Consider the following 20,318-nt stretch of genomic DNA (forward strand, 5'->3'; position numbering starts at 1 on the left):
GCGGTGCCTGGTCCGCCCGCTCGTCTCCGCTTTTCGCCTCAGCGCACGGGCACAGCGCACCGCGCCCCCGCCCACCACAGGGCCCCCGCTCCTTGGCCCCGCTACCCTCTGCGGCCCCGAGACGGGATCGCGGAGCTCCGCGCTCCCCGCGCTGCCCGCCCCGCCCTCTCGCGGCCTGGCGCCGAGGACCCCGGGAGCTGTAGTCCCTTGTCCCAGAGCCGAGGGCGAGGGACCCTCTCAGCAGGACTACGACTCCCGGGAGTGCACGGGAGCGAGGGCGGGGCAGGCCGGGGGCGGAGCGGGGACAGCTCCGGTGCTGATCTCGACGCGGGTTTGCCGGCTGAGCTGGGGCGGGCGGCGGAGGCAGTTGGCGTGCGGGCGCGAGCGGCAGCGGGCGGGCGGCGGGGCCGCGCCCGACGATGAGGCACGAAGCGCCCATGCAGGTCGGTCCCCGGGCCGGAGCCGAGCGAGGGGGGCGGCGGGCGCGGTGCAGCCGAGAGCCGGGACGGGGCAGGAGCCCCTGCGCCCGGGCCGCCGGGCCGGCTCTGCTGCTGCGGGCAGAGGGTGAGGACACCCCTTGCGTGTAGGGGGCCCGGGGCATGTGCAAGGGGTCATGTCCCCCGGAGGGCGGGCCCGTCGCGGGGCAGGGGGTGGGTTTCGAGTCACACTCGGGCACATCGAACGGTGTTTTTCGGATACTGCCCCCGAGCGCCGGTCGCAGCTCTCCTGGGTGGAACTGGCTGTCAGGTGTTGGATGATGAGCTGTACCTCGGTCCTACCGAGGACCGAGGAAGGAAGCACAGGAAGTTGGCACGATGCCTCCACTTGTGTAGTCGTGGAGTCTCTCCCGCCTACACTGGGGAGAGGTGGCTCATGGCTAGAGCTGGGGGTAGGGAGAGGCCCCTTCTCAGCAGTTTGTATGTATGGAAAGGTCATTTCAAAGGTGGCTGAGGGGAGAAAAAATTAGGTAGTGGGAGATAATTTATAAATTATCTCTTTTGCCAAGGAAAGAAATAGAAACAATTTTCCTTAGTTTTTCCTATCCTGTTATGACTGGCAATAGTTATGTCTAGACAATGTATGTTTATAGCAGACACATCCAAACACAATGGAGAAGGGCAATAGCAAGCCAAAATGCTGCTTACAGATATTTAAGAAGTTACTATAAAATTATGATAAAAAAGGCCAAACAAAGCTATTAGATACAGGAGTTTGCATGACAATTCAGCTCCTATCATTCAGTAAAATTATTAGATATGAGTTCACAGATCTCATAGATCTCTCTCTAATATCATATCATGAGATATGATATTATTAGTGTGAGTTCATAGTAGAAGCACTGGAGTACAAGAGCCTTCCAAGCCACTAAGTCCACATGCTAGTTTTGCTGATATGAAGCAGGTGGAGCTTCTCTGAAATGTTTTAGACCTAACATCTCTGTATCTTCTTGGTATTCCCCAACTTTGCCTTTCAGTGTTCTGATTAAAAAAAACCCTTTGCATTTATAACTACAGGTTTCTAATTGTGCTGGAATACATTTACATATATATGTGATGCTGACCCTATAATTCTTTGAAGCAGCTAAGCTTTTCCTGATGCTGCCAAGTACATTAGTTTACAAGCTGTGCTCTGCAGATGGCTGGCAATCAATAAATTCCAAATAAGTGGCCGGTGCATTGTCTACTGAACCCTGTTAATTCTTGTTAATTGGTTAAAAAATAAATGATTAAGATTTGTGAGATTTGTGAGAATTGGCTGTGGTCTACATACGTGGATATCAATGCTGAGATCACAAAAATACAAGAGAGTAAGCAGCTTGCCCAAGATGTAGAAAAGAAGAAAACAAAAGCCATAGGACGCCTCTGAAAGAGTTAAGATTAAAATCCAGTCCCTAGATTAATCTGATATTTCACCTCAAAAGTAATTAATTTCTTCATGGCTGGGTTATTTGTCACAGTGTTCTTATACATAAGGATTTTGGTAATATTTTAACTACTCTGATAATGTAAGTTGATCTACACACCAAAGACGGCTATGTGCAGTGAGTGTCACTCACTTGTACATCCTACATACAGTTTGGTATGTTAGAGTCATTGCATTTTTCCATTGTATTCTGTGGTTTCAATATCCATTGATTATGTTTGACTAATTCTATTTTACAAAAGGCAGAAAGATCGCCTTGTGAAAGGCTGCGTATGCAGGAAACTCTGTTTTTACTAAAATATCAACTAAAGTCAGCTGCTGTATAGAAAGAAGTAGAAGTTGTATATATTTCTACCCTGTATATAGGAAAGAACCATTTCTCTTTCCACTGCAACTATGTATGTATAAACACTGTTCAGTCAGTGCTGTTCCACTCTCATCTGACCGAAGTGATCTATTAAAAAGGACCTCAGTTACCGACTTTCAGAGGAGGGCTGTAACAACACTAGACAGAAAGAGAGTGTTGCACTTTGAAGCAACTTTAAGTTCACTAATCAGTCTCTATCATCATTGTACATAGAAGGAAGATATTTTCTCTGGACTTACTGATGGTCTTTTCCTTTAAGACATGATTGTTACTAGAGTTTTTAAAAGGAAACAACTTATTTGCTAAAGATGTGAAGGAATAAATCTCATTGTTTTCAATGTCAGGTTTTCTTCCCTTTTGCACCATATTTTCCAGGGGCAAATCATCCTACAAGAAGCATGAAGAGTGGGTTGCATGCATATATAAGTGCAAACTAAAGTTATGTGCAGGTCTTGGAGGTCACAGCGTCTTGCACTGTTCAAGTAAGAAAGCTGTTCAAATTGATTCTGCCAAAGAATGAGGCCTGCCAAGGCATAGAGAAAAAGCCAAATGTTTTGTTATGATCGTGAATGTGGCAGGTAAACACAGTTTTTCTGACATTTGTTCTCAACCCTGCTCTATTTTCACCTTTTCTTTTGGTATCAAGGAAACAGCTAAATATGAGACTTGGAAAGCTCCTGGGTCTGAACAGAAAACTCTGCTTAATGATTGAACTTGCCTATGCCCTTGAATAATCCATGTTTTAGGAGTTTAGAGATGTGCTGTAAGCAGGAAAGCATACAAAACTATCCTTTATTTGCCTTTGCACCATATTCAAACTGGCAAAATAACTCCTCCTGGCTTTGATAAGGAGCAAGCATGTGAGATCTCCTGTCTATAGGTTTTCTGTTCATTGTCTTGAGCTTAGACTTCTCAGTTGACTCTCAAGTCTGTCCTAAGTCCTGTAGGAAATGGCTTGAGACTGCTTTTGGTGCTAATGAAAATAACCCTGTGCATTTTCTCTTCAATTTTACCAAATAAGAGCAAAATTGTACTGAAGAGAAAACTCAGCATGTTTTGTTGAAAATGATGCTTGTTTAATATCCATTTAACCTTTGAGAAAGGTTAGTCAAAATAAAGGTGTGCATTTTACTTTATTGGAAAGAGAATATCATAACACTAGCGAGGTTTATTGGTTCTCATCCATGTATGTAATGTTAATTACAGGTGGGAACACAGCATTCCTAGTGATTGCTTCCAGCATAACTTCCAGAGGTGGAACATAGCATCATCATGACCTTCTTCATATTTTACAAATGCCTCCAATAGTAGGGAAAACTACTGTCAGGAGTGAACTGACAAATTAGTACCTTGGGAAGTGGATTACAGTGCATTCCATACTTAATTTTTAAGTCAGCAGCTTGCATTTAAGAAAGAGAAGTGCTACAGGCTTATTCAAAATGTTCAAGAGGACCAGGCATCTATATTTCCCTTACAGTCAGTAGAAATACAGATATTCCTTTAGGGTATCATTTAGATTGTAAGCATAATGTGGATTGTTCTCGGAAGAATTTGTCTTGTTTGCTTACTACAGAAGGAGTAAGTTTGGGAAGTAATGTCAAAGTCTTAGCAAACGCACAGAGTTTGTTGTTTCTTTACACTAGTGCAGGCTCCTTTGGTTTTGGGACAGGAGAAAAGATCACTGTCAGTAGTCTAGGGAGACTGGTTTGCTAAGCTAAAGTTAGTCTCTCCAAACAGTTTTGATTATTACCTCACTAATCCTCTTGAAGAAATTAGTCTTTTCCTCTGCCTTTCCTATGCCTTTTGCATCTTGTAGTAAGCAGACATACTCTTGCCTCTGAAATAAAAATAGCTTCAAGTCTATGTTCAACACAACTGTAATTCTGCCTATGATACTGCAAGTAATGACTCCATAAGTTTACAGCACAGTGAAGGCGTTGAGTTTTTTAAATTTTTTCTTCAGTACTGTTTAAGAAACCCCTACATGAGTAATGCATATAACCACACCAATTTAGAGGAGCACCGAAATTTCTGTGGGTAAAATCTGTCTTTAAAACTATCCTCAGGAAACACATTATTTCTCAGGAAGGCTACACAATGTACATGGTTTAGCAGGACTATTATTAGAATCCAGGTCTCCTGATTTCTCTGCTCACTGAACCATACTGTTTCTGAAGTGTTAGGCATTAAAGTACGTGGGGATGAGTTGGAAGCTTCATAGGATTCAGGGCAGCAAATGGATGAAAGTTTAAACCTCTTTTTGTAAATCTTTAGCTGGCTGAAGGAGCTATGTGAATGGATTCCTAGGAGATAAAATCAGGAAAGAATATAATATTCCTCTTTGCTACAAGGGGTAACTACTGCTGTCAGCTGCAGCACAACAGAGGGTAGCCAGAAGGGCAGTGGAATGGGCTGCTGTAGCAACACACAGTGGTCACACATCTGGCACCCACAGCCACTGCAGTCTTTGGCCTGATAGACCTCATTGACTTGTTATTGCAAACTCTACACAACATCAGCATGCCCTGTGTTATACTGCTTTATAGCAACTTGTGAGTAGGCTCGTTTAATCAATATCTGATTTCCTTTTTCTCATATTCTAAGCAAAAAATCCCCAAGTAGTTATACAATACAGGTCAGTAATGAAAATTTCTCTCTTTTATATAGAAATAATAAAGCTGAAAGACTAGTAATACGTATGCTTGACAATATTGAGGTTTTAATTCTAAATCTTCTTTGTTGCATAGCTGTGGAAGAAGCAAATAAATTTTAAGGCCAATGCGAACACTCAGGTTGCAAGCGTGTAGGTACCCAATACTACATTTAATGAAGAAGGTAATTCTGAAATTGAATTCTGAAAAAAAATACTCCCTACTCTATAATTTATGAAATATATATCTGACACTGAATTTTTATTAAAAACTTGCTACTTCCAATGTCTTCTTGAGAGATTTTTGTCCCCGCTCCTCTAGGACTCTTCAGTAGCCCAAAGAAGCTGGCAAAATGTTTTTGATGCTATGAGATAGCAGAATTATCTAAAAAATTATGCATAACTAAACTATAACTAAAACCAAACTGTAACTAAAATTGTGCTGAGAGTGTGAGTTAGTGCACAGCTGTTATCCTGGTTCCAGGTGTCCTTTCTGATTGCCCAAATGCATTCTGAGATGCCTAAATTAGAAAGCTTTTACATGAGCTGCTTTTCTGTAAGCCTTTATGTTAGGTTATAGTGTCTGTCATTCTGTCTCAAATCAGCATGCAAAACCATTGTTCTTAGAATAATCATAATCAAAGGACTTCCACACGCTCTCAAAATACTTGATAATTTTTCTTGAAAACTAGCTGAAACACTATAAGTTCTTTATTTTTGCCATTTTTTTGAGCAACCTATGTAGAACTTCGGTCACATTTTTACTCTAATCTCTGCAATTTTCCTGAAAGCCTAAGGTTTACTTTTTATAAATAGAATCCATGAGCTTTGAAGTCCCTAGAGCAAAACAGGTTGCTCTTTAACAGTATTCAGTAATCTGTGCTTATTCAGGTGTTTTATATGGATTAAAAATTGTATTTTAAGAAATGTATTTAAAAATTGTGGATGTCATCTAGCAGGACCTTGACACAGTTGGGAGATGGGCCACTGCAAACCTCAGCAAGGACAAATACACGGTCTTACACCTGGTTCATGGCAATTCCAGGCACACCCACAGGCTGGGCAGAGAAGTGATTGAGAGGAGCCCTGTGGGGAAAAGCTTGAGGGTAGTGGCTGATGAAAAACTCACCATGAGCCAGCAGTGAGTGCTCCCAGCCCAGAAAGCCATGGGAATCCTGGGCTACACTCAAAGCAGCTTTGGCCAGCAGATTGAGAGAGGGGTTCTACCCCTCTGCTCTGCTGAGACCCCACTGGAGCACTGCATCCAGCTCCGGGGTCCCCAGCACAATGACAAGGAGTTGTTCAAACAAGTCCAGAGAAGGGCCAAGAGGTTGGTAAGAGGGCTGGAGCACCCCTGCTATGAGGATAGGCGGAGCAAGTTGGGGCTGTTCAGCCTGGAGAAGAGAGAAGATTCTGTTTGAAAATGTACCTACTGTGTCAAAATGAAGCATTGATCTCTTATTTCTCTCTTATACAAATTATATATATATATATATATATATATATATATATAATATTTTTATATTTTTAATATATTTTTATACATATTTTCTAGAAACAAGTATTTTTAATGATATACTAAAGAATTCACCTGGACTTTTAGAATTATTATTTTTTGTTTTGGTACCGGTCACCAGTCATTTTTATATCCTCTATTGCTAGCAGAACTACTGCTAGATACAATAACCACTAAAAATAATTAGATCTCTGTGCATTTCTTGAAGTTCACACTGAAGCACACACATGACTAATCTTTCAAGAAGATATTCTTCTTGAGCTTCACTGATACCTGGTATGAAAAACTTAAATAAAATCTAAATGTTTCTATTTTTTATTATAAAAGAGTCAATAAGATATTTCTTTTTTTATTTTGAATTACAGATGGCATCCGTTCAAGATTCCAGATATGGCCAGAAAGATACATCTGACCAGAACTTTGATTACATGTTCAAACTGCTCATTATCGGCAACAGCAGTGTTGGAAAGACCTCCTTTTTGTTCCGATACGCTGATGATTCCTTTACATCTGCATTTGTAAGCACGGTTGGGATTGATTTCAAAGTAAAAACGGTTTTCAAAAATGAAAAAAGAATTAAGCTACAGATTTGGGTAAGCTAAAAAATAATTCTGTGAATTAAGCAAACTGTAGTAGTTTTCATAGCATTTACACAACTGCAGGTTTGCTTTGAGTGTCACAACCCTTATATATTTAGAGAGACAGAGCATAGGAATGAAATAGCAGTTAATTATTTCTTGCATAGTTTTTCTGTCTTGAATATTAGAATGCAAACAGTATTTTTAAGGTATCGAAGTACAGTTCTTTATCATTAATTAAATTTCTTTTGGAAATAATACAGGTTGACATATATTAATGTCTGTGTAGTGAGCTATAAATGTCTGTGCAATATGTAGATTATTGAAAGTGATACATGTTATATCAAAGTACCTTGAAACACCAATTTTAAATCTGGTGTCTTCCCTTAAAAAAATTATGAATGCATGTGTGAGCTATAATAGTGCGTAGCAGCATGTTCTGGGGTGGGGGGGGACCCCCTGTGGGTGTCCCTGGGGGGGCCCCCCTAGGCTGTGAGTCTGCTGGTGGCAGCAGGCAGCAAGGAGACTCCACACGGCTTCTGAGGGTGCTCATTAGATGAGGGGTTATTGGGGGTCCTACCCCCGGGAGGCAGCATGGTTTCTGAGGGAGAGGGGGGGAAAGGGGAGTGAGGGGGGAAAGGGGAGGGGGAGAGAGGGGCTGAGAGAGCACAGCCAGGAGAGCTGGCCGAGAGAGCCGCACAGGCTTGGAATAAACCATACATTTTCAAGGGGTGAGACAGAGCATACCATTTAACTAAAATATAACACCACAATAATGGATGTGTAACAGAAGGCATATTTTTTTGCGCTGTCATCCTGATCACCTGAAATATCTCTCATCTTCTGCTGGGGAAGGAAACTTGTGCAAAGAGATAGTGTTACCCAGGCATACAAACCCCTTCATTCCTTGCCTTTACTTTAGAGAGAGTAGAAAGATACCCAGTGAAGAAAAATGAGATGAAAGGGAATAGGTTTCCTTTTCCACCAGTTCTCATCAAAAATAAATTATAGCCAAAACGTATTCCATAGAATCATAAAATGTCCTGAGCTTGGAGGAACCCCATCCTGGCCCTGCACAGAACCAACACAACAACCACTCCATGTGCCTGATAGTCCTGTCAAAAACTTCTTGAATTCTGGCAGATTTGGTGCCATGACCACCTTCCTGGGGACCCTGTTCCAACACCAAGGCACCCTCTTAAAAAGATGAAAAACCTTCTCCTAATATTCAACCTAAAACTCCCATGACACAGCTTCATGCTATTCCCTTGGGTCTTGTCACAGGTATTAGACAGAAGAGATCAGTGCCTGCCCCTCCTCTTCCCCTCACAAAGAGTTTGTAATTGCAGTGGGGGTCTCCACTCAGTCTCCTCCTGGCTGAACAGACCAAGTGACTTCAGCTGCTCCTCATATAGCTTCCCCTCAAGGCCTCTCGCTACCCTTGTTTCCCTTCTTTGGATGCTTTCTAATACCTTTGTGTTCTTTTTGTATTATGGTGGCCAAAACCACACACAGGACTTGAGGTGAAGCTGCCCAGTGCCCATTATGATGCCTTGGAGTGGCTCCCTGGAGCAGAGGCTAGACGAGATTAAGAGAGTAAAAAGCAAGTATTTATTAAAGGCCTTCAATAGGTACACCTTGGGCAGTCAGAAGCCTCTGAGAGGCTACACCCAAGATAGACGATGGTCAGGAGTTTTTCAGACAGATATGTTTGGTCCATTTACATATCAGGTGTTAATCCTCCAGTCACAGCTTCAGGTAATGAAGTCATGTACCCTCATTTTGCTCCCCGCCTCCAACTCACTTTTGTTTGTAGTTTCAGGGCCTGAGACAGTAAGGTGTCCTTGAGCTTGAGGCCTAGGGTGATTGTTTTCTCTGACCAAAATCTGAAGACAGTAGCTAAAGTTTTAGAGTTATCCACTGAAGCAGTACAGAATTTGAAAAATTTAAAAGCTAAAATCCTAAGGCATCATTCCCTTGAAAACCGCAATTCCTCTAGGCCAGAGGAATGCAGAGCAAAGTAGGAGAATCCCTTCCCTTGCCCAGCTGTGCCTGGTGCACCCCAGGACATGGTTAGATTTAGGACAGATTCACTGATACATCCCCTCATTCTTGGGTGATACTAAAAGGAGAGGGAGAAATAGCAAGACCTTTAGTAATGTGGAGCTGGAGCTGCAGGTCTTCCTGGTGTGCTTGAGGACTTAAGACTCAGAAAATCTTGGTTCAAATCTGACCAGTTAGTCTAATATGATTTAAACAGCAGATAAATTGAATATTTTCTTAATATAGTACAATGGAGAATATCCTAGGGTTCTCTAGACTCTATCTCATTAGGCTTCAGCCCTTGGTACCTCAAATATTTTGTTGTTCTGTCCCCTCTAGGAACTAGAACATAGACTTTTTGCCTCTCAACGTATTTATGCTTAGATTATCACTATTGTCATTAGTATAACAATGGTACATGCTGGGTAACTATATATTACATGAATATAATGTGATACATATATATATAGATATATGTATGTGTGTGTGTATATATATATATATATATATATATATATATATATATATGTAACACTTCAATAACATGCTGTTTTCATTTTAGTAGTTCAATGTTGGAGATTGCATTGACAGAACCTTGTTATTTTTTTATAATGGAGCAATAAAATTGTGTTCATATTATGGTTTTTACACAGTTCTTCTTTTAATTACCAAGTAACCATTACAGTAGGTTTTATTGCTCATGACTTTCCTGGCAAAAGCAGCAATGTTAGTTTACAAGGTTGTCATGTGATTAGTTTGACACCAGTATATTTTTTGCCTCTCCACATCACAAATATGTGCTTAGCTCAAAGCTGTCCAGTGATCTAGATGTGTTATGGTCTATCCCTGGCATACATGGGATATAGCAGCTGTGTTCTTCCCACTTGTAGCAAAATATATTTTGTTGTTCTTTGCATGGCATTAACATCAGAGTCCAAAGAGGTTCTGATAGTTCTTGCCTGAAAAAAACAAAACGATTGAAACAAACCAAGAGTTCTGTGTTCCTTAGGGAAGAGGAAACAGAGAGAGCATAGAAGAGACCTTCCTGTTTGAAGAGTCGTGTGCCAGGATGTAGGGCTAGAGACAGGACTTCAGATCACACTTTCATAGGAAAGGGTTTTAATCCAAGCCAGCACTGCGTCTTTATTTGTGTTAGTAGTTGGTTGTTTTTTGTGTTTTTTTTTTTTTTTTTTTTTTTTTTTTTTTTTTTTTTTGTTTTTTGTTTTTTGTTTTTTGGGGTTTTTTTGGGGTTTTTTTTGTTTTTGTTTTTGTGGGGGAGTTGTTTGTTTTCCACTAAATTTTTAATGCCAGTTCTTAAAAGGCCTTGTCATTACTAAATTAACTTAAACTGAAAATGCTGACTTGCAGCGGTCTTTGCTTTTTAGATGGAGCATCTGTGTCGGAGCATTGTTACAGTTAAGCTTGCTAGTGAATCCTTTGATTGTTGCATCTCTGAGACCTTCAATAAATTTAGTAAGGGATCTCAGAAAGCTATTCTAGTGCACAAAATCTGAAATAGAGCACTATTATCCTGTCTCCTAAGTTATATCCAGAGCAGAATTGTTCTTAATGCACATCATGTATATATGTAGCTTGTGTCTATATTATATTATACTTTGTTTTTTTTATTGGCTATGCAAATAACATTCTAAAATTAACAGTGCTCTTGCAATATCTATTTCCATTTCGTTTATTTATTTATTTATTCCTTTTTGAAAGACAATTTATATTAGATAGAATATAAAATCAAATGAATTATAGTGAGTGTGATTTGATGTTAAATCTGAGTAGAAGCATGAGGTTATAATACTTGCATGAAGTTATAACACTTCCCTCAAAATCAGCGACACACTATTTGGTGGCCTTATGTGATAGCTGATGTTCAGCATATATGAAATATAATATTATTGAACGTCTCACAGTTTTGTAAACTCAAAAGACTGCAGATGCAACTTTAAAATGTATTTTGAATGACAAAATTTGAACTGAATTACTTTGCCATGCACTTAAGTGAAGAATTACATGGAATGATGCTGCTCTGCTATTCTTGCTTGACAATAAAATGCAGAAATATGTAAATAGTAATGCTGTTAAGTCACTGAAATTTCCTATGTAGACACACAATCAATCCAATCCAATTTTTCCTGTTACAATTTTGTACATACTCTTCTAGGTTATTGTTCCTGTTTAATAGTGCTTTCAACAAGATACTTTGTGTTCAACTTGAAGCCTGTTGGAGCTTGCAGATTCCATCAGAATAAGAGTCTCTTATGCTTACCAGTGAAGGTTATAAACTTGTTTAAAGCTGGGCACTCAAGGAAGCACAGCCATTATTTAATAAGAAAATTCACAGTGTATTACCGTGGATGAACTAGGAAGGGTTATCAGAATGAGGTAGGTATTGTTTACATACTGGGATGCCCTGCAAGTATTTTCTTTGTTTGAGGTTTTTTCTTGCTTCGAGGCAATAGTGTCTTATTCTTGAACTGTCTTTCATTTTTCAAGTCAGGGAGAATGGGCTCCATCTAGTCCTTGCTGTAATATGATTTTCAAATGGTCACAAAGAGCCTGCTGGAAGCACTGTAATATTTGCTTTTTTTCCTTATTGGCCAAACATCTTATTTCCACAGTATTTACTACTGGAATTTAAAGAAGTTCAGAGTTCAAGTGTTATATTGATTAGTGGCAGCACATTACCTTGTCATAGGACCACCATCTGGTCCTGAAATTTTGTTTCACAGCACATAATAAGTGTGACAATCTGCTATGGACATTAGCAAGACAGAATATTAACATGTCTCTTATCTTTTAGAGGACTAGAATAAAAAAAAAAAAGTGCTTTACCTAAAAAGATACTGATTTCTCTTTTGAAACTATACAAAATTTTGTAAAGAAAAATTGTCTGTATGCAGCACATACAGACACAGCATACAAGTCTATTAAAGGGCTTTAGGATGTTTTACAGTGTCAAATAATTTTGGTTTGAATTAGTAATATTAAAGGAAAGAGCTGAAACTAGTAGGCTATAAGATTTTCACACTTTCAAACTTACACTGAAATTTTAAATATGATTTCTTAATATTAATTCAGACAAAAATAAATTTTATCTAAAATTATTAAAAGCTCAAATGTGTGTAAATCAGAAAATAAAAATAAGAACCTTTTAAATCTATCTGTGGCTGTAGTGATGTAAAGCCTTGTATTACTTTTGTGAACTGTCAATGGTGTAATACAAATAACAGCCTGCAGTAGTTTATGGAAAAATTATAGGCTTATTTGGGCCATAGAATTTGTAAGCTAACATGTCATAATAAACCACAGAATAGAGAGGAAAAAATTAGGAAAATAAAGTACAGAGATTGGCTCTTAGAAGAAAGCATAACATTTGCAAAGACAGGTCAACATATTTAACTGACAGTTCATCCATACCTTTTCTTTGGCTCATTTTTAAAATTTACTTGATCAGAAGACTCAGTGATTTCTAATTGATTTCAGTACAAATTTTGTCTGTGGAATAAAGTATCAGATTTTCCCTCTGTGATGTGTTTATTGCACAAAGAAGTTATAATTGCATTCATACAATGATATCTGATTGTAGCACTTTGGTGCAAATATCCAATAAGAACACTGCACTGCCTTTTGCTGCTCAGATGGCTTTTCCCTGGGACTAACTGTAGACTTCAAGGACTGGGTGCAATAATGACGTAGAAAGATATCCTCCTAGAGAAGACGGGATAAGCACTGCTGTGTCAGCATGTCCTTCTCAGAAGTGCCTGTGACAGTTTCATTTGATGCCCAAAATATTGCTTCCTTCACATCAACAGCTTCTATAAATCATCATAGGGCTTAGGAACTAAGTGAGGACTAGATTTTGTAAGCTGATTGAGAAAATGCAATGTTGTCATTCAATAACTAAAACTATTGTAACTGTTAAAAAAAATCTATAAATATTAGGCACCTGATTTTTCTCTACAAGCTTCCTAACAGTCCTTTAGCAGTAAATAGAATTCAGATTAAAAAAAAAAAAAAAGTGAGAGTGTGTGTTTGTGTGTGTGTGTGCAGTAGAAGGGTCTGTAGAGTACCAATATGTGTGAGTATTATCTTGATATTGAGGTCTTTGAAGGGTATTCTGCAGTAACTTAAAAGTGTGGTGTGCAATATTGCAGAAATACCCTGAAACACTGACTAGGGCTATAAGAATCAGTTCAAGAATCACTAAATAAACTGGTTCAGTAGAAAGATAGTGAAAGCTGAAGCAATAAAAGTGGAGGTAGGAGTAGCATGTAGAGGTAGGAATACCATGTAGAGAAAGAGAATACTCGCAAATGTAGTGAGTATTTCATCACAGGATTTTCAGTCACATCTGTCTCATCTGAGTGTTTTTAATTCCTATGATAGCCAGTGCAAACTATATTTCATTATTCCTTTCTCAGCTGCTGGTGACGATGTGTAGCTGCTACTTTGAATGCACAATCATTGTAGATGAGGATAGTAAATCTAATATTGAAAATGAGACTTCCTCATCTCAGCATGAAAATCAAATGTGTATGCTGTAATACATCAGACAAAGTGATTTGAAGAGAGTAATGTAGAATCATGGAATGTGCTGAGTTGGAAAGGACCCATCAGGATCGTCATGTCCAACTCCTGGCCCTGCACAGGACACCCCAAGAGTTACATCATGTGCTTGAGAGCATTGTCCAAATGGTGGCATGACCACTTCCATGGGGACACTGTTCCAGTGCTGGAATTTGAGATTTCTCTGGATTCAGCTATATTAGTAAATGAAACATTCTAAGACTGACTTTAGGCACTGGTATTCAGCTGGCATGGAATAGTTTTTGTCCATATGTTTAAACTCGTTCAGTCTCTGAAAGAGAATGGACACATCCCAATCTTTTACTGGGAAAGGTGTCTGTCCTTTGCTAAGTCCTGGACTCTGCCCAGGAACAGCTAATGCTTGCAAGCCTGGGTCAAAGCAGTGTCACAAAACATGATGGCAGTTTCACAGCATAGACAAATTTGATAGCCTTCAAGTGCTTCTTGTTACAACTTAATTTGCTGTTACAGACACAGCCTGAAAGAGCAGCACCTCCAGGCAGACACGAGTAGGGCTGACCTGTCCACTGTGATAAGAAGTGCAATATGTTTACAAACGTTGGTCTGTTAGAAGGTCCTAAAGGAACCATTCCCAAGAAAAGATGGTTACTAAGTAATGCAGTTTTGAGAGATAGAATGCTATTGTCTTTCTGGACTTCTTGTGTTAGCTGACACAAGGGGAAATTCTGGGAAGCTTTTGTTAAATTTTAAGATGCCCTTCAACAGGTAAATGTTATCCAGTTGTTGGATGTGGCTTGCCTGAATTATTTAATTTCTCCTATTTTGCTTATTTCTACACAAAACTAATCATTGAAGAGCCTGAAAGTTTTGGTGTAGGATCCTATTTTCATACTGCAGTATTATTTCATATGGTGCTTCTTACGTATTCATTGAGAGTACTTCCACTTATGTGCAAGTTATATTTGGTAGACTTCATTTCTCAGAAATGAAATTTCTTGTGAAATTTTTTAATGATGATTTTTGCTTAATTGTTTTTTACCCTTATTTTTCATAGCATCTGGAGCTGTCAACAACAGATATTGAAAATTTGTATAGTCAAAGGAAAGCCTGTTATTGTACAGAGAGAACTATTGTATTCAGATCTATCAGCTTTGTATAGCTTTAAAGGAGTCTTAGTTAATTTCAGAAGTTGTATATTTCCCTGAATTTAGGGATTATTTATGCTTTCTTGCCCTGTTTATTCTGTATTCTGTTTCCTGTACTTGTTTTTCTGTTTATATTAAAGTTGCACCCATGGATCCAATTCAACTGCAGTTTTCCATCATCTTAGGTAGGTAGCCTAGAAAGAAATTGTTGGAATAGTTCACTTTCAGCCATTCAAGTGGTAATGACCAGTAGGAAGGGGAGATACTGCTTACCTAAAAGGAGACAAGACAGTTTGTCTTTTCTCTAAACTTTAGTACATACTGGTAATTTAAATCATCTATATAATATATAAAAATATAAATAACTACTATAGCTTAAATGTTAAAGGCAGCAGAGCAGAGGGAAATATAAGCAGAGACTGGAAAGATAATATGTGTGCTGCTATTGGAAGTTTGACTGCAATTGCTCATACTATGAGGTATGATGTGAGAGAAAGCACCAAGAATCTGAGGGGAAATGGGACCAAGAATTTATTAATTAGGGCACCATAAATGATGTGAAAAATGAGATACTACATGTGATAGTCGGTATTATTTCTTTGCACACTAGAAAACACTACAAAATCACACTACAAAAGTGCTAAAAGGTGTGATACTACAGTCATTTACTGGAAAACCCAGAACTGTGCTCATTAAATTTTTTTTGCAAGAAATGCTGTCTTGGGAAGTATTCAATGTGTAAAAATATAGATGCTTCCAAAGACCTTGGTGATGTAAAAGGCATGTTCCATTCAGACTTCAGTGCAAAGAGCATATGTTGTACACTTTGTGGGACAGGCCATGTTGGCCAGTGATTGTACTTTTAAAAATTCATATGCTCTTTATTTAAAATGCAGCACTGGCTGTTCAAATATTTATGAGATATTACAATTTTATTCCTATTAAAAAGTGCCTGTCTTGAGAGTATTAAACACTGTCTTTAAACCCAACTCAAAAAAAAGGATGGTGTCTATAAGTTCAGCACCCTGTCTAGGCTGTCGTTTGTCCTGATGCTGCATGTTTGCTCTAAAATGCATACCAAAGTGGCTGCAAATTCATGGCCTCAGAAAGTTTGGAGAGGAAATGTGAGTCAGTTCTGCAATGTCAGTTCTGAAACTGCAACCAGCATTAAGTTCCCATGTTTTTCTCAATATTACAACAGTTTTTGAAAGCCTTCTGCAAAGTCTTGGTTTAAGGATTTCACTCTTTTATGAAGTCCTGTACTTTACAGAACCCAGTGCTTACTTCATGATGATACATCTGTAAAAAATTATACATCTGTAGTAAAAGGCATATATTAATTGGAAAGAAAAGGTGTCATTTAGCATAATTGAGATTCCAAATAAGGCTCATCTCACTGTTTAACTTGAAGCTTATGTGGGAATTCTTTAAGAGAAACTTAGCTAGTGTAAGATCCTTTCCAGCACACTTTTATATAGTGTGTCTTAGGCAGTTTTCTTCATTGGACTTCAGGGAAATGCATCCCGCTATGTTCTAGGCCAACAAATCATCAAACTGCCACACTTCAAGTAATTGCAGCTCCCCCTGTCCTGTGACCACACTGCCTTCTGGTGTAACATTTTTATAGCTGCCTTTTCCTGCCACATAATGATCTGCAAGTCACCAGCTTGTGACTGTCAGAAAGCATATACCAGTGGAAGAACTGTCATGAACCAGCACTTCCACACATGCAAATATCATATAAATGTTACATAGGCCCCATAAAAGCTGGTGATTAGAAAAGGAAAGAGAAGATAGAAGAGCATTTCATAGATGTGTATCTGAAAGATTTTTGTTTTGTTTTGTTTTTTTCATGAGAGGAAAAACCTTCAGGGTGGGAAAGAAATAATAAAAGGAATGATTTTGCTGTGGGATCTGGATCAAGAACAGTTACATTGGACTAAATTTGAAAAATAAATAAGCTATTTTATTTGTACAAGCTCAACTGGATTCAGAGAATATGACAGTATACTTTTAAACTGTCAATGTAACTTATTGTTACTAACTAAAATGTAACTAAGTTATCATTTTAATAAGCAAAACTAAGCCTGTTTCTAAAATGAAATTGATGTTGATGGCATTCCTAAAAGTGAAATCAACTGTGCTGCAAGGTCCCATGAACCACTTTAGCAGCAAATTGATAACATCTATACAGTTGCAGTGAATCTATAAAGAAAAACAAAATAGAAGAAGTCCATACAGGCTCCTTGCTGAATTTTAATAGGATTCATGTTTTTGATTACAGCAAAATGTTGCACTCTTGCTGTGCAGTTGTTGCTTTGAAATCACAGGACCAGAGCCTTGGACAGGAGCCATAATGTAAATACCATGAAAATGGGAGTGTAGAGATAATATTTAAAGCTCACGTTTGCCCTCTCCTGCTGCTCAATACAAGCTGTTTCCCTGCACCATGTTAGAACATCTTGAAGTCATTCTGAAATTATGCTGGGTTGAAAGGGACACAAGTGACTGAGGGAGGATATGGGGATCTCAAAAAGGACCTAATTTTTTATTTAATGCTAGTCAATTTGCATTTTTTTCAGGTAGTAAGCTTAGGTGAATTTTGTAAGAGCACAGAGCCGTCAGGGTCTCTAGTCACACGAGGATGTTTGTAGTAGCTTATATAGTAGCATATATCATGGGCAATGCGTGCAGATTTTACATGAGAAATTATGATATCAAACAAAACAGCACCTCTGGAGAATTTAGCTCTGTATTTACATTCATATCTGTTGGTCAGATAAGAAAAAAAGTTAGTATATTGGTTGCAATATTTTTTTTTCCATTAGGGAAACTGCTTTTTCTACTTTTCTTTCTTTTCAGTGTAGTTGAAGGCTAATCTCCTTCAATCTTTCCTGAATAAACATATTGTTCTTTTGTAATTGTCCTGGTATTTCTGGTTTAACCCAGATTGTTTTGTTACTCATTCTTTGTAAACAAATTCTTTCCCCAGTTTTTACCTCTTATGACTTTGTTTATTCATTAATTGCAGCTTGAGAAATACAGGGAAATTTTACTTCAATGAATTCAATCAATAACTCAGATGGACATTGTCAATGGTGTAATTTGCTGACTTCTTTACTCTAAAATTAGTATGGTATCTATCTATATATGATGGTAACTGTATATATATAAAGTTCATTCTTTTCTGGACATGAGGTTATTATTTTTGTATATTCATAGAAAGAAAAAGGAATTTAGGTCTGCCACAGGAAATCAATTTTTCTCTTGTGACAGCAAGAATGATACTCAGTGGGAATTGTTGCCCCTTATAGATTAGATACTATTGACTTTGGTTTATTTTATTTGGAAATAAAGCCCACTCTGCAAAAATGAATATGAAGTAAACTCTCATAGGGGTTTCTGGTTTTCCTTTATAGATGGTTTGGTTTGTTAGGCTGAGTACTAAGGCCTATATTTGTTCATCTTAAAGGAGCATTCCAGAATGAGCTGAGCTAAATAAAAAACAGCTGGATATGTAATATCTCAGAATTCACCTAAAATTAGGACATGTGCTTTCTGCAATGTCCATAAATCTTTTGGGACTGATTATTTCTGACCTCTTCTCCAAAAGTTACTCAAATTCTAGTCATCTTCCAAGACTTCTTAACAGCCATTGGTGCAATTTACTGCAGGTGCAATTTCTTTGGAGAATTCTGTGATTAGGGTTTCTAGATTTTAGTGGATATGATCACACATGATATAGCATCACGTATGCTAACAGTGAACTAAAAAGGTATGAGCTGAAGTGTGACAGTATCTCTGCTGACTGGGTGTAAAGGTAAGATTCTTCAACTGTATGAACAAAAGGAATCAAAGTAATTTCCTGGAGAGCACTGATTTCAGTACTGGAAAGAAGAGTGCGTGAGGAACTAATGACAAGCTGTTTTGACAGGAGAGGACATTAGACTTCAAATGCATTGTTTAAAGGTTTTAGGACTCAAATAGTAAACTTAACACATAGTAGATATATGCTAATAATGATTTTATATTATGGTAAGTTGGAAGGCGTTACCAGTATAGAAGAGGAGATCGGTATATAATACATAAAAAATACCCTACTAGCTTTCAAATGTCAGGTAATAGAATTGGAATTTAATTTAATGATATCAAATTTGACACTTAAGGAACAAGAATAAGAAAGTACTTTTTAAAGTATAAGTTGTTTAGTTAACAACCACTGAATAAAGGCATGAACTGGGTATATGAGAAAACAAAGGAATTATTACTAACCATCCAAGGAAAAGCAGTTAATATGGTTTTTGCATGTGCCTGGTGAAATATTTCCAGAGGAAATGGGACTATTTCATTATTTACTGCACTGGAGATACTTCATATGGAGAAAGAACTTCAAACTGACAATAGGTAAAGAAAAAAACTCTACTGTACTACATAGAGGAACTAAAGGAAATAGAGATAAATAATGTAAGTTTCTTTCTCTAGAAAAAAAGGCAAGACTAGTACTTTAATTTTTTATAAAGCTTGTTGTTGGTTTGGTTTGGTTTGGTTTGTTGTTTTTTTTTTCCACAAGTACACTTTATTTTGTCCGAAATGCACAACACTCATTGAGAATTAGTTTAGATGAGAAAAAAATGTGTAAGCAGGCCCATTATTTACATGATGTCAATGTGCTGAAGAAACCTGTAACAAATGAACAGGATATGTACTGATCATCTGTATAACAGACAGAGGCATTCATGGTTTGACTTAGAATGCTTCTGTGGTTTTGGGCTGACAAGCGGCACTTGGACCTTTCTGAATGCTCACATTTGCTACTTCCCCAACTGTGTGCTTTTATGATATTTTGAATATGGTGGTCGTCTTATATAGAGTACCAAGGATTCAGGTATTTGTCTTGCTTCTATGCTTCATGAGACAACAACATTTTTTCTGTTCTTGTTTAGACCAGCTCCCTTTCAGAATGTCCATCTGTCAGACACTAATAATGCTTTCTTTTCATAGCACTCTGCTTCTGGGAGTTTAATTTATTGAGGGGTTCAAAATAGTGTCAGTAGCTAGCTGCATTCCATAAGGTAGAGCTGGTGGCACGTAGCAGAATCACAACAGAAGGAAAAGTGATCAATCAGAAATCAGTCTGGTCTTCGGACATGATGTGTCTGGTAGACCAAGAAGCTCACTAAAGAGCTGCTGAGTGTGAACATGTCTTTTGCCATGATGCAGGTAGTATGGAACCTATCAAGGCAGAAAGACATTAAAAAGATCATATAATGGCAAAGGGGATTATAGTGGCTTTGGATGGGAAATGGAAATGCTAGGATAGCCAGTATTGTTCTAATTAGAGGAGAAGAGAGAAAACAAAAAGAAAGATGTGATGGAAGCATATATGAGGAGTCCTGTGAAAATGAATGTCAAATCTGAAGCAAGATTGTAATTAGCTGCCTGAAGGATGAAAAGACCTTACAGAAAATCATAGTCCAGGAAAAATGTGTCTATGCTGACGGTTATAAATGCCATTATGATTGTGCAGAAACAGGAA

General features: G+C 38.3%; 1 protein-coding gene across 1 annotated transcript in view; it reads left to right on the forward strand.

The window, feature by feature from the left end:
• Nucleotides 1–283: 283 nt before the first annotated feature.
• Nucleotides 284–20,318, forward strand: part of RAB3C (RAB3C, member RAS oncogene family) — a 112,435-nt gene continuing 92,400 nt past the window's right edge. Inside the window, exons 1-2 of the mRNA XM_068176178.1 lie at nt 284–443; nt 6,822–7,049. Of these exons, the coding sequence (XP_068032279.1) occupies nt 420–443; nt 6,822–7,049 (252 nt within the window). The 5' untranslated portion in view covers nt 284–419. The remainder of the gene's footprint in view (nt 444–6,821; nt 7,050–20,318) is intronic.

The sequence above is a fragment of the Anomalospiza imberbis genome, chromosome Z, assembly GCF_031753505.1.
Source record: "Anomalospiza imberbis isolate Cuckoo-Finch-1a 21T00152 chromosome Z, ASM3175350v1, whole genome shotgun sequence".
NCBI lineage: Eukaryota > Metazoa > Chordata > Aves > Passeriformes > Viduidae > Anomalospiza > Anomalospiza imberbis.